At 51.6% G+C, this 13,443-nt stretch overlaps 1 protein-coding gene across 1 annotated transcript in view; it reads left to right on the top strand.

The window, feature by feature from the left end:
• The window catches only part of MAP3K15 (mitogen-activated protein kinase kinase kinase 15), a 55,422-nt gene that overhangs the window by 39,448 nt on the left and 2,531 nt on the right, over positions 1 to 13,443 (top strand). Inside the window, exons 15-26 of the mRNA XM_029079580.1 lie at positions 858 to 945; positions 2,128 to 2,261; positions 2,729 to 2,856; positions 3,762 to 3,892; positions 4,122 to 4,227; positions 5,936 to 6,093; positions 6,925 to 7,108; positions 8,623 to 8,803; positions 9,876 to 10,050; positions 10,751 to 10,936; positions 11,555 to 11,660; positions 12,679 to 12,886. Coding sequence (XP_028935413.1) covers positions 858 to 945; positions 2,128 to 2,261; positions 2,729 to 2,856; positions 3,762 to 3,892; positions 4,122 to 4,227; positions 5,936 to 6,093; positions 6,925 to 7,108; positions 8,623 to 8,803; positions 9,876 to 10,050; positions 10,751 to 10,936; positions 11,555 to 11,660; positions 12,679 to 12,886 — 1,785 coding nt within the window. The remainder of the gene's footprint in view (positions 1 to 857; positions 946 to 2,127; positions 2,262 to 2,728; positions 2,857 to 3,761; positions 3,893 to 4,121; positions 4,228 to 5,935; positions 6,094 to 6,924; positions 7,109 to 8,622; positions 8,804 to 9,875; positions 10,051 to 10,750; positions 10,937 to 11,554; positions 11,661 to 12,678; positions 12,887 to 13,443) is intronic.

The following is a 13,443-nucleotide window of genomic DNA, read 5'->3' on the forward strand; positions in this document are numbered from 1 at the left end:
CCATTTTAAAAGGCACATTAACAGCTTTCTGCTGAGAATCCAACACCTGTTGTTCATTTGAGTGCCTGCGATTGAAAGGGATGAACATTACGGTTGATATTAACTGTTAGTGTGCAGAGGTTGCAATCTTTTGACATCTCAATCAAAATTTCCTCTGGTGTCCTTTGGAGGGACTACTGTGTGCATTATGTCTTGCCTTAATTAAACGGTGTATCTGACATCGCAACAGTCATAATGTTCAGTTCATTGTGTTTAACACTAGTACCCAGTGAGCTGTCTTTGGGTTGTGAGCTTCTGGAGGGCAGGGATCGTAGCTGCTGACTCTATTGTATTGCAGTCTCCCAACCACCGAGTAGAGCATTCTAGACACAGCGCTCAATAATAATTATAATAATAATAATGGTATTTGTTAAGCACTTATTAAGTGTCTCACACTGTTCTAAGCACTGGGGTAGGGGCAAGTTGTTAATAATAATAGTAATAATAATTGTGGTATTTGTTTAGCACTTACTGTGTGCCAGGCACTATGCTAAGTGCTGGGACAGATATAAGCAAATTCATTCATTCAATAGTATTTATTGAGCGCTGACTATGTGCAGAGCACTGTACTAAGCGCTTGGAATGTACAATTGGGCAAAAGATCAGGTTGGACGCAGTCCCCATCACACATGGGGCTCACAGTCTAAGTAGAATGAATCCCCAACAATCCACAGGGTTTTCATGCTCTAAGAGTCTATTATCGTCCAAATTTATACCCTTGACCCGTCAGTCGGCTGCTCGTTGAGACGCCACAAACGGGAATCCAACCCAGCCAAAATCCGTTACCCAGCTGTTGTGGTGGCATTTGTTTCTTCCAGGTTTTGTTCTTTGGTCAAGGAGATTCTGAGTGATGCTGCGGGCAGCTCGGTGGAGTTAGAAGGAGAGGTCGATGGTGATAATTTGGAGGTAAGTCCTAGCGATCGTAGGCGTCCCTTTTCTCATTCTTTGCTGTCCTCCCTCCTGCTTGGACTGTGAGCCCCATGTGGGATGGGGGCTACGTCCCATCCGATTACCTTGTATCTATCCCAGCGCTTATAACACTGCTTGATAGGTAGTAAGTGCTTAACGAATGCCACGATTATATAATAATGGTTGTAATTATCTTATTTGGAAGCAATTATAGGGGTTCTCAGAGTAACGCTGTAAGTTGGTTCCATGGAAACCAAGTGATAAATGAGTGGATAAAATGGGGAATCACACCAATACATCTTTACTAGTGTGAGGAGCCCAAGAAGTAGCTACGGTCACATGGTCTAGCAAAGATCTTGGGACAGAGTGCACTTGTGTAAATCAGAATCATGAGTAATAGAAGTAGTAGTCCTGGTATTTATCGAGTGTTTACTGTGTGCAGAACACTGTACTAAGAGATTGGAATGTACAATTTGGCAACAGATAGAGACAATCCCTGCCCAGCAATGGGCTCACAGTCTAAAAGATGGTTGTGGGCCGGGGAGGCGTTTGCCTCACTTTGGGGGCTGGAAGTAATCGGGGGAGTTTTGTTATGGGACATTGGATTTTTGGAGGGCGTTGAATCGGGACTAGGGTGCCATGATTGTGTAAGAGTAAACCCTAGTGCGTTGGATGCTTTCGGTAGCATTTCATTCATCCTTGGGCTCTTTTTCCACTCGATCTAAGCAAACGTCAAATCCAACCCGATTGCCTTTCATAAATAGTAGCGATTATTCTACGTTTTAGAGCACCCTTCTCTCCACCCCTCAAAGAGCAAGTGAAGTCTCCCGCTCTTTGGTCTCATTCTGCCAGAGTCATCAGTTTTCACACTGTGTTGAGGTGTGCGCCATCAGGAAGCACCAAATGCTTCTCCCCAGGCTTTATCCCGCTTGAAGAAGGTAGGACTCGACCCGAAGATTGCCACGGTGATTGAGGGGAGTCCAACTCTGTCCACATTCCTACCTGCACCTGTAGTGCCCTCTCCCACCCACCTCGATGAGCTGGCCAGACTTGAGGTGTGGGAGCACATTGTTTAGAAATCCTTTCCCGCTCTTGGGAACTTTTTGCCCCGGGGCGCGGGAAGTGACGTCTCCGGGGCGAGGCGTGCTCGATCTACCCCGCCTTCCTCCCTCCTTCCAGTACGAGTACGACTACGACGAGAACGGAGAGAGAGTGATCCTGGGCAAGGGCACCTACGGTGTGGTGTATGCCGGGAGGGATCTGAGCAACCAGGTGCGCATAGCCATCAAGGAAATCCCTGAGAGAGACAGCCGGTGAGTGGCCCCACGTCTCGGACGTAGAGACCGCGTGCCTCTCCCCCGTCACCCCCACCCCCCTGCCACTGTTACCCAGGCTTTAGGCCTTGCTGGTCGTGAACTCATGGCTGCAGCTACCCGGTCGCCCCATGGCATAGGTGACGACATCCTCGCCGGGTTAAAATTTGCCCCATCACTCTTTCCTCTTACCATTCTGTCTGCAGCAGCTCTGACCTGAGAGCAGGAGGGCTTTTCTGGGGACAGGGTTGTAACCAAGGAACCGACAATCAGGGTATAGAGAAAACTACTGGGGCTTCTGCAGCGTGGCATGGAGTGTTGCCGTAAGCAGGGGTTTGCTCTTCAGGGAGAGGGAACGATAGAGCGAGATGGTAGTGGTATTTACTGAGCACTCACTGGGTGCAGTGCACTGTATTAGACACGCGTCTCCGAGCTGGTTCCATCGGCCTCCATTTGTTCCTGCCCAGGTATTCTCAGCCGCTCCACGAAGAGATTGCCCTGCATAAGTACCTGAAGCACCGCAACATCGTGCGGTACCTCGGCTCCGTGTCCGAAGATGGCTACATTAAAATCTTTATGGAGCAAGTGCCCGGAGGTCGTGCCCTTCACAGCCGTATCCCTAATTCCCCTCTGCCACCCGGAAAGCCCAGGAGACCCTAACACCCACTCCCCACCCCCCACTCGGGCCTTAACCTGCTTCCCCGAGTTGTTATTACTTGTCACCCGGTATTCACCACGCAGCTTCTCTTTTCCAGAGAGGGAACCGTAATTCCCTGCCCTCTTGTTAATTAAATTGATCCTAGTTCATGCTGCCCTTGGCTTTCTTGGGTACCGGTTACAGAATTTCCCAAATTTCCAGACTGGGAAGAATCGCAATGCAGTTTTCAGCAAAATGGGGCAAAACGGTCCTGGGAGTCCCAAGACCTGGGTTCTAATGCCGGCTCCGCCACTCGCCGGCTGTGCGACAGTGGGCAAATCGCTTAACTTCTCTGGGCTCGGTTTCTTCATCTGTAAAATGGGGATTCGATCCCCATTCTCCCTCCTGCTTAGACTGTGAGCCCCATGTGGGACGGGGACCGTACCTGACCTGATGATCTTGTATCTACAGTAGCACTTAAATACGCATTAGTAAGTGCTTAACAAATACTATATTATTACTAAGCAAATGCAATTTTTCCATAATGCTGAATGTAATCCACCAGTCGGGATTGCAGTGCTCAGTCAAGGAGATGATCAAGGGTGGGCGAGGTTGGCTGGCCGGGTGGTAGCTTTAGCTGTGACCAAGCGCTGTTGTGACCGGACATCTTGCCACTTTGAAATGAAGATGTTCTCTAATAGATGAGCTACCTAAAAACAGAACAGTGTTAAGAAGAGGTTGAGGAGACGATTTAAATCTTTTTCACGCGATTTTCCCCCCTCCCCACCCTGGTGAAACAGTAGTAGCTCTGATCCTGGCCCTATTGTGCTTTTAACATGTACTTTCCATCTTCTGTTCCCTAGGAAGTCTTTCTGCTCTTTTGAGATCGAAATGGGGCCCGATGAAGGAGCCCACAATAAAGTTTTATACCAAGCAGATATTGGAGGGCCTCAAATACCTCCACGAGAATCAGATAGTTCACAGAGACATCAAGGTAACTTTCTCAGGGGACTCTTCCTGATACTTAAGAAAAGACATCTGTGTAACAGTAGCTTGAGGAGCGCTTAAAGGAGAGGGAGAAAGGGCGAGCGTATTCAGAACCAAATGAGACAGGATTTTCACTTAGGGATTTTGTAAGACTCGGTGGAATCTGGAGGTGGGTCGGGGAGAGGGGCAGTTGGAGGCCTCCTCCGCTTTTGCCCAGCTCCTCTCCTTGTCCTCAGGGTGATAACGTGCTGGTGAACACCTACAGTGGAGTGGTCAAGATCTCCGACTTTGGCACGTCTAAGCGACTGGCGGGCGTGAATCCCTGTACCGAGACATTCACTGGTAGGTAAGAGGATCGTATCTGGGATGTGCTCCTCTTCTCCCAGGTAGATGTTCTCGATTTGTTAACGATGAGATTTCGTGGCATTTGGTGGTTTTTTTCCACTTGTCCAAGAAGAGAGGAGCCGCCTCTTTTGTGTGAGAGGGCAGCTTTAGGTTTTTGAGAGGTGAAAATTGCTTCCCCAACCTTAATACTGGCTGCTTGACAAGGAGTAATCTTGGGTTGTTTTTTTTAATGGTATTTTTTTAGCGCTTACTAGGTGCCAGGCGCTGTCCGAAGTGCTAGGGTAGATACATGCTAATCAGATTGGTTTTTGTTTGTTTTTAATGGTATTTGTTTAATGCTTACTGTGTGCCGAGCACTGTACTGACCAGCATCCCGACACCTTCGGTCAGCCTGGTTCCGTTCAATGCCTCTCTCTGGCCATAGCGGTTTCATCAGTCCCCAAGAGGATCCTGACGTTTGTGGCACGATGCTTGTTTTCTTTGTATCGGTTGGTAGCCTTTGCAGGTAGCTGTGCCGGGTCAAATCGCTCTCAGTCAGGGTCCTCCGAGTCCAATATTCGTAACTGAAGCCCAGCTGATTCTGGGAGCTGGGCCGTCATTCGAGGTAAATAAGCTACCGCTGTCTGGCTCAGTGATTTCTGTACTACTGAGACCTAGCTTTCAACCTTTCCTCGGGGAAGAAATGTGTATTATGAAGAGGTGGCATTCCAGGTGAGGGTTTTTCACTGACAGTATTAGCAGCTCTGATCGCCGGCAAGGATTTTGGGTCATAAGAAAGGATCTCCCTTTTCAGAGGCCAGATGGATTTCCTCATCGTCTGTAGCATCCTGAGCCTGTCTCTTTCCCAACAGCCCCAGCCGGTGTGGGGTGTTTCAGCTGTGGGTGGGAACCTGTCGGTTTGCATAAAGTCGACTTCACTGAAAGCGTTGTCAGAAACACATTTCTCGAGGGGGAGAGGCACGCAAAAGGAAATGGCAATCCCAGCAATTTGGATTTCCTGTGGAGATGCACCAAAGGTCTTCCAGTCCATTAGCGAGGCAGTTTAAGCTTGCGTTCTATCTCGGTGAGATGGGAGACGATCAGAAAAAACACCTGGCCAGATGATAGGCAACTTTTTTCTTCTTCAGGCCCGTTACTTCCCCGGGATTGGGCCTCTAGCAGAACTCTGTGGAGTTGCTCTTTCTCTCTTTCCCTAGCAGGTGGAGGAGCTTTTCTTTGTTCCCAGGGTAGTTCAGTGTCCCATTTAAGAGCACCAGGACACCTAGGGAAGCAGTGTGGAGTCCTGGAAAGAGCTCGGGCCTGGAGCTCAGACGACCCGGCTTCACCATTCGTCTGCTATGTGACCTTGGGCGAGTAACTTCACTTCTCTGTGCTTCATTTTCCCCATCTGTAAAAGAGTCTTAAAATACCCTTTCTCCCTCCTACTTGGACTCTGAGCCCCACGGGCCTGGATCCGATCTGATTATCTCGTATCTTCCCTAGTGCTGAGCACAGGGCTTGGCACATAGCGAGCACTTCGGCTGGGAGAGAGGCAGTATTATTTGCAGCACCAAAGGCGGCACAGCTGTTGGGCGGGCCTGTTGTGTCTGAGCCCGGACCACGCAGGACCCATCGACCCGAAGACCCTGAAACTCCCGTCTAACGTAAACATGGTTGTTTTCTGTTGTCACTGTTGGTTTTGTTGTGATTTTCGGGCCCCAACCAGGCACTCTGCAGTATATGGCCCCTGAGATTATCGATAAAGGACCTCGCGGTTACGGTGCCCCCGCTGACATCTGGTCCCTGGGCTGCACCATCATCGAAATGGCAACAGGCAAGCCCCCGTTTCACGAGCTCGGGGAACCCCAAGCGGCCATGTTTAAGGTGAGTCTCGGAGGCCGGAAGGATCTGAGCCTCTAGCCTGCAAGCGATACCTTCTTTCGCCTCCCAGAGACCTCCGCTCAGAGCGCTCCTCAGCGTTATCCCAACTAGGCACGGGCCACCTCGACCGGGGCCGGTGCTTGGCCAGGTTATGGTGGCCGGGACGGGGCGTGGGAGTGTCGGGCTTCGGGCCCTGAAGAAAAGACCACAGGGGTTCGGGGGCTGAGGGGGTGGGGGTAGAGACAGAGGAGAAGGGAGGAATCTTGAGTTCTGGGCCCCTCAATTAATATTCTCTTTTAGTTGCCATTGTTTTTACGAGATGTTCTTCCCCTTGACTCTGTTTATTGCCATTGTTCTTGTCTGTCTCCCCCGATTAGACCGTAAGCCCGTCAAACAGCAGGGACTGTCTCTATCTGTTGCCGACTTGTTCATTCCAAGCGCTTAGTACAGTGCTCTGCATATAGTAAGCCCTCAACAAATACTATTGAATGAATGAATACATAAATCAGTCAATTCTATTTATTAAGCACTTCCTGTGTGCACAGCACTATACTAAGTGCTTCGTGCAATCGTGCCAGTACTCGATTCCCCAGTTAGCTGGCCGGCGGGCTGATGGGGTAGGAGGGAATGGAAGTAGCCGGTGGCTTTGGGGACGGAGGCGGAAGGGTCCGGAGCCCAGGCGTGGCTGTGGACAGACAGGCCGCACGTTGAGGGGCTTACAAGAGACGGGAGTTCTCCAGCTCCTCGGGTCGGTCAGACGAGCATGGCGTCCACCGTCCTCGACCTCGCAAAGGGGACTCGGGTGACCGGGGCCTCGTCCGAATCCCAAACCAGGTGGGGATGTTTAAAATCCATCCGGAGATCCCGGAGCCGCTGGCGGCCGAAGCCAAGGCCTTTATCCTGCTCTGCTTCGAACCGGACCCCGGGCGCCGCGTCACTGCCGCCGACTTGCTCCGAGACCCCTTCCTCAAGCAGGTGAACAAGGGCAAGAAGAGCCGGGTGGCGTTCAAGCCGACAGGTGAGGCTCCCCAGCCCTTCCTCCCAAGTCACCTCCCAGAGGGTTCGGTCTCTCTCGGGGCATGACGTTTCCGGGGAAGGAGCCCGAGGGGTCTCCGAATGCCTTTGGAGTTGGTGGCCATCGAGATTTTTATGTCTTTCTTCCCCGCTGGAGTGTTGGGCTCCTTATGGACAGGGAATTTGTCTAGGAATTCTGTTGTACTTTCCCAAGTGGCACTCGATAGCTGACACCCGCTCCTCCTCCCCTCGGACAGTCACTGTGGACGGAGGGCGACCTCAAGGCCTCCCTGCTTGCTAAGTGCTTAGTACAGTGCTCTGCACACAGTAAGCGCTCAATAAATACCACTCACTGCTTGATCAGTAGATTGCACTCTTAGCATTTGCTCTCAGAAAGGGACCAGAGGAAGGAAGGGTTTCCTAGAAGAAAACTGGAGGGAAATAATGGGCCAGACTTTTGTAGGTGAGCAAACTCCCTCCTCTGTACAAGGTAATTGCATTGCAGCCCGGGGGCCCCGAGAACTCTGCTTCACAAACGGCCTGCCAATCAGTGGATGGTATTTATTGAGCACCTGCTATGCAGAGCACTGTACTGAGTGCTTGGGAGAAGATAACAGAGTTGAAAGGCACAATCTCTTCACTGAAGGAGTTACAGTCAAACAGGGGAGACACACGATCGTTTAGATTTTGGAGGATGAAGAGACCTGCAAAGGTTGTGTGGAAGGGGAAGTGGTGGATTAGGAGAGTACATGGGTGGATGTGGGCAGGGGTGTGACCTGCCCCTGGGCAGCCCGTTGGAATGGTCTCCAAAAGAACCCACCTAATCCTGCTCTCTTAGCAGCGTGGCAGCGGGTGTGTGTCTGTGAAGAATGGCAGCAGTTCATTCATTCATTCACTCATTCATTCATTCAGTAGTATTTATTGAGCACTTGCTACGTATTTAGCGCTTGGAATGTACAATTCGGCAACAGATAGAGGCAATCCCTGCCCAGTGACGGGCTCACAGTCTAAACGGGGGAGACAGACAGCAAAACAGTTGATCACCAGGCACCGTTTTGCTCTTCCCGAACTCACCCTCAAGCCTGACTCAGTCTCCCCCAGGGGCAGAGAAGGATAGCGTTGCTGTCGGGCAGACACAGTCATGGGTTTTAATCCTGGCTCTGCCACATGTCTGCTGTGTGACGTTGGGCAAGTCTCTTCCCTTCTCTGTGACTCAGTTACCTCATCTGTAAAATGGGGATGGAGACTGTGAGCCCATGTGGGACTGGGACTGTGTCCAACCTGATTTGCTTGTATCCACCCCAGGGCCTGACACATAGTAAGCGGCGCTTCACAGATACCACGATAATTTTTATTATCCCACCTCGACCGTGGGTAGTGGGATCTTCCCCTGCTAGGACGTGCTGGTGTCCGGGTCTCCAGCTGCTTAATGTCACAGGGGGACTACAGGCCCCCAGCTTAGTGCCTTATCTCTCTCTCTCTCTCTCTCCCTCTCTCCCTCTCCTGGGTCCCACCCAGACTACTCGCGCAGCACATCCCTCCCGCTGCCCACCCAGGGAGAACAGGCCGGCAGCAGCAGCAGCAGCGAGCACGGCTCCGTCTCCCCGGACTGCGACCTGCAGCACGACATCTTCTTTGAGAAGACAAGGCGCTCCGTCTCGGAGGTTAAAGCTAAGCATCACCTCTCCCATCTGCTGAGGTAAAATAATCGTAATGGTCATAATAATAATAATTGCCGTATCTGTTAAGCGCTCACTAAACGCTGGGGCGGATACAAGGAAATTGAGTTGGACGCAGTCCCTGTGCCCCATGGGGCTCTCAGTCTTCACCCCCGTTTTACAGATGAGGTTACTGAGGCACAGAGAAGTGAAGTTGCTTAGCCAAGGCCACACAGCAGACAAGTGGCGGAGCCGGGATTAGTACTCACGATCTTCTGACTCCCAGGCCCGTGCTCTGTCCACTGGCCTGTGCTGCGCCTCGTGCATTAGTATTCGGTGTTTGGTAAGCTTCTACTCTATGCCAGAGCACTGTGCTAAACCCTGGGATAAGCAGAAGATGGCCAGAGCAGACAGTCCCTGTCACCATCTCATTATGTTGCAAGCAGTGGGCCCCAGCGGGGCTACATTCCCCAGCTCGGTGTTCCCCAGGCAGCAGCGTGGCCTGGTGGAGAGAGCACAGACATGAGAGTCAGAGGACCTGAGTTCCAATCCCGGCTCTGCCACTGATTATCTGCTGTGTGACCCTGGACGAATCACTTAACTTCTCTCTGCCTCAGTTCCCTCCTCTGCAAAATGGGAATCTAGTGCCTGGACTTCCTCTTACTTAGAGCGTGAGCATCATATGGCATCTGATTATCATTTATCTACCCCCGCGTTTAGTACAGTGCTCGACACACAGGAAGCGCTTGCCGGATACCACAGTGCCCAGATATATAAGTAGCCCAGCGGCCCTGACGGATGTGGATTTAAATTTAAATGTGGATTTAAAACAAAACCAGTCCTTTTTTCCTCGCTTCTCTCCCATACTGACCCGAGGAGGGTAAAAACACCTCCGACTGTGGCACTGGTCGATCGCTTGGTCTAACGTCGGTCTCCTCGGGCCAGCTTATTTCTTTCGGTAAATCAGAGGACGGCCCCTCCTTCCCTCCCTCCCTCTGTCCCTGGTCTGCACCCAGGGAGGACAGCGCTAGGGTTTCCGAAGAGTAGCAGTCTCTCTGGGTGTGCAGCACCAACTGCCCCGACCTCTGACCCCATTCCTTCCCCGGCGTCTAGTGCTCCGGACGAGAGCTTGGCCTCCGAGGACCGCGGCGCTTCTCCGCCCACGGAAGACCGAGACTCGGGCCTCTTCATGCTCCGAAAAGACAGCGAGCGCCGGGCCATTCTCTACAAGATCCTCAGAGAGGAGCAGGACAAAGTGGCCGCCAACCTCCAGGAGTGCGTGGCCCAGGTAAAGGGACTTGAGCGCTCCCTCGAGCCTGAAAATTCCCATTATCCTCGGCCCTGAGATTCCCAGTCTGAGGCTGGCTCCCACTCGCTGATTAGGTCACACGACCACCGGGGAGATCTTAGGGGGGTCGGGCCGGAGCTGCCCATCACAGAAGTTCCAAGAGAAAGCGGACCCTCGGTTCCTACTTCAGCGTGGTTTCACGGGGTGAGATGGGAGCAGGAAACCCTGCCGAGGTTAACCAATCTCAGGGCCCGTGTTAAGCAGCATCCCCCGGCTGGCGATTACGTTCCTGTCACTTGGATCTCAGCTGCTAACATAGGGTGGGCACCGAGAGGGCTGCCTGGGAGTGAGGTTTTTCTAAAACACTTGGTTTCGTCGGGGGACGAGTCAGCTCTTCACCCAGCACAATAGGGGTGGCACTCAATCAACCGGTCGTCTTTATAGTGCTTGGCGTATAGTAAGCGCCATCATCATCATTTATTGAGTCCTGACTGTACGGAGCACCGTACTAAGCATCTGGGAGAGTACGATGCCCCAGAATTAGCAGACACGTTCCCTGCCCAAATAATGGTGGAAGACTGAATGGACTCTTGTACATTTTTTAGAGGCAGAAACAAGAGGATCTACCTAAAACTCAGTATGTTTTCAGATATATGTAGATCGAATGTCTTTCGTCTAACCCCTACCTTGCTTTTGGCAGAGTGCTGAAGAACTGCATCTTTCCGTGGCCCACATCAAGCAGATAATCGGCATTTTAAGAGATTTCATTCACTCCCCTGAGCACAGAGTTATGGCCTCTACTATATCGAAACTGAAAGTAGATCTGGACTTTGACACCACTTCCATCAATCAGATTCACCTGGTTTTGTTTGGATTTCAGGATGCGGTAAGTTAGCAACATGAACTGTGACATTCCTTCAGCACTAAGCGGGGGTAATGGCCCTCAAGCCCAGGCCCAGTCCCACCTGGGTGTTCTCAGACTCAGAGAACTAGTACTTAAATGCGCCCATTTTACAGACGAGGAAACGGAAGCAATGAGAAGTGAAGTGACTTGCCTCGGAGGGAGAGCCAGGATTGGAATCCACTTCCCTCACCTCCCAGTCCTGCGTTCTTTGCAATACAGCATAGTGGATAGAGCACAGGCCTGGGAGTCAGGTCTCGGGTTCTGATCGCTTCTCTGCCACTTGTCTGCTGTGTGACCTCAGCTAAGTCACTTCACTTCTCTAGGCCTCAGTTCTCTAATCTGTAAAATGGGGATTAAGAGTGTGAGCCCCATGTGGGACAGGGACTGAGTCCAACCCTATTTGCTTGTTATCCCCACTTCTCAGTACAGTGCCTGGCACATAAGCGCTTAATGAATACCCTAATTATTTTTATTATTATAATTCACACAAAGCCAAGAGTCGGGGTGGCTTGGGCCAAGGAAGTAACGGCGTAACCCTGGCCCCACTAAAGTATCTGACAAATCACGGCTGAAGCAAGATGGCTTTTTGCACTTTTCCAGGTGAACAGAGTGTTGAGGAATCACTTAATCAGGCCTCACTGGATGTTTGCAATGGACAACATCATCCGGCGGGCCGTGCAGGCGGCTATCACCATCCTCATGCCAGGTAGAGGCTGCACCCGTAGTGGTCCCGCGGTACCCAGCTCGGGGCCGCCCGCCCGCCAGCATGTTTCCCTCTGTACCCGAGGCGGTCCGTCTCACATGGCGAAACCAAGGGCGGCAGGGTAGGAGGGGGCAACGAGCAGAGCGATTGTACGTTGATGTGAGGAAGCGCACGTCCTAGGCCTAGGGGTGGCCAGAGGCAGCTCTTCTGTGAGCCGCCTTAGGCTACACCTTGAGGACCTGGGGGCTGACCTGCCAGCCCAAGAGGCGGTCGTGTCCTTAAGGCTGAGCAAACGTGTGCAAGTCTGGGTGCCTTAGAGAGGAACCGACTGCATCAGGGAAGAAGGAAAACCTCTCTGGCACTGCTCAGTTAGAAGTTGCTCCAGCCAGTTCCTGGCAAGCTGAATAGGGGGGAAGGTGGGGGCGTCCACTACTGGAGCCAAGCTGGAGCGTGAGGAACAGCTGCCCCAACTCTAGTGGAAGTCCAGGGACTCCAAGGTGCGGCTTTTTGCCGCGGTGAGCGTTCATCCAACAGCCATAGGGAGGACCGATCCCGCTCTCTCATAGCTGCTTGGCACCCATGGCTTTTTTTTTTTTTGGACAAAGAATAATTTCCGTCGATCGGTCTATAATACATCTTCCCAGTGTTGGTTAGTAGAATTTGGTGGCCCTCCGTCTTTTCCTCAGTTGTAATAATAATAATAATAATGTTGGTATTTGTTAAGCACTTACTATGTGCAGAGCACTGTTCTAAGCGCTGGGGTAGACACAGGGGAATCACGTTGTCCCACGTGGGGCTCACAGTCTTAATCCCCATTTTACAGTTGAGGGAACTGAGGCACAGAGAAGTTAAGTGTCTTGCCCACAGTCACACAGCTGACAAGTCGCAGAGCTGGGATTCGAACTCATGACCTCTGACTCCAAAGCCCATGCTCTTTCCACTGAGCCCGTACTGTTCCCCAGGTTAGCATGCCGCTCCCTGCCTAGTCGATTCTCACGAGCAATTGCCTCTCCTCACCTAGAGCTCCAAGGGCACTTTGAGCCCGCTTCTGAGACCGAAGGGGCAGATAAAGATGCGGACGAAGCGGAGGATGAGCCGCCCAGGGGTCGGGATGGAAATGAAGAGCCCGCGGTCATTGCCGGGGGCGGCTCCTTCAGTTCCGCAGGGGCTCAGGAGTCACAGCAGCAGCTGAGTCTCCAACTGGACCAACTTAAAAAGGAGACAAACAGGTATGGAGAAACTGCAAGAAACGTGCTTTTAAGGTCCTTGGTGGAGAATTTCTGAAGCCACAAGGGGCACCAAGGAAGAGGAAACTGTTGGGATTCAATCCCACCCTGGAGATGAACCCTAAAGCAGGCTTTGGACCGGGCCCAGATGGACAGAGGGCTCTGCTGTCAAGGTTTAAAACCTCCTTATGAGCAGGTGCTCAGTACAGTGCTGTGCATCCAGTAAGTGCTCCAATTTGACTCCCTCGGCCCCAGAGTCCCAACCTTAATTTGCTATTGTCCCTATCTCTTCTCCGTTTCCTACTTCCTCTGGCTGCAGAGCCGGCCCTGTATTTAACATCAGCTGGAATCTCTCCTTTCCCTGCTTGAGAAACCAAGGAGGAGCTGTGAATTCTACCTACCTGTGCTGCTTTTTACATTGCTTCTGTGGAACAACAACAAAAAATTCACAGAAAACTAATAAGAGTGGTGTTGGTTCAGTCACACAGTTTTAGTTCTTTACCCCAACAAAGTTGGAGGCAAGTGGTAATCCCGCTATGTGTGATGAAAAAGAGCGAAGA

The sequence above is a fragment of the Ornithorhynchus anatinus genome, chromosome 15 (assembly GCF_004115215.2).
Source record: "Ornithorhynchus anatinus isolate Pmale09 chromosome 15, mOrnAna1.pri.v4, whole genome shotgun sequence".
NCBI classification, from domain to species: Eukaryota; Metazoa; Chordata; class Mammalia; order Monotremata; family Ornithorhynchidae; genus Ornithorhynchus; species Ornithorhynchus anatinus.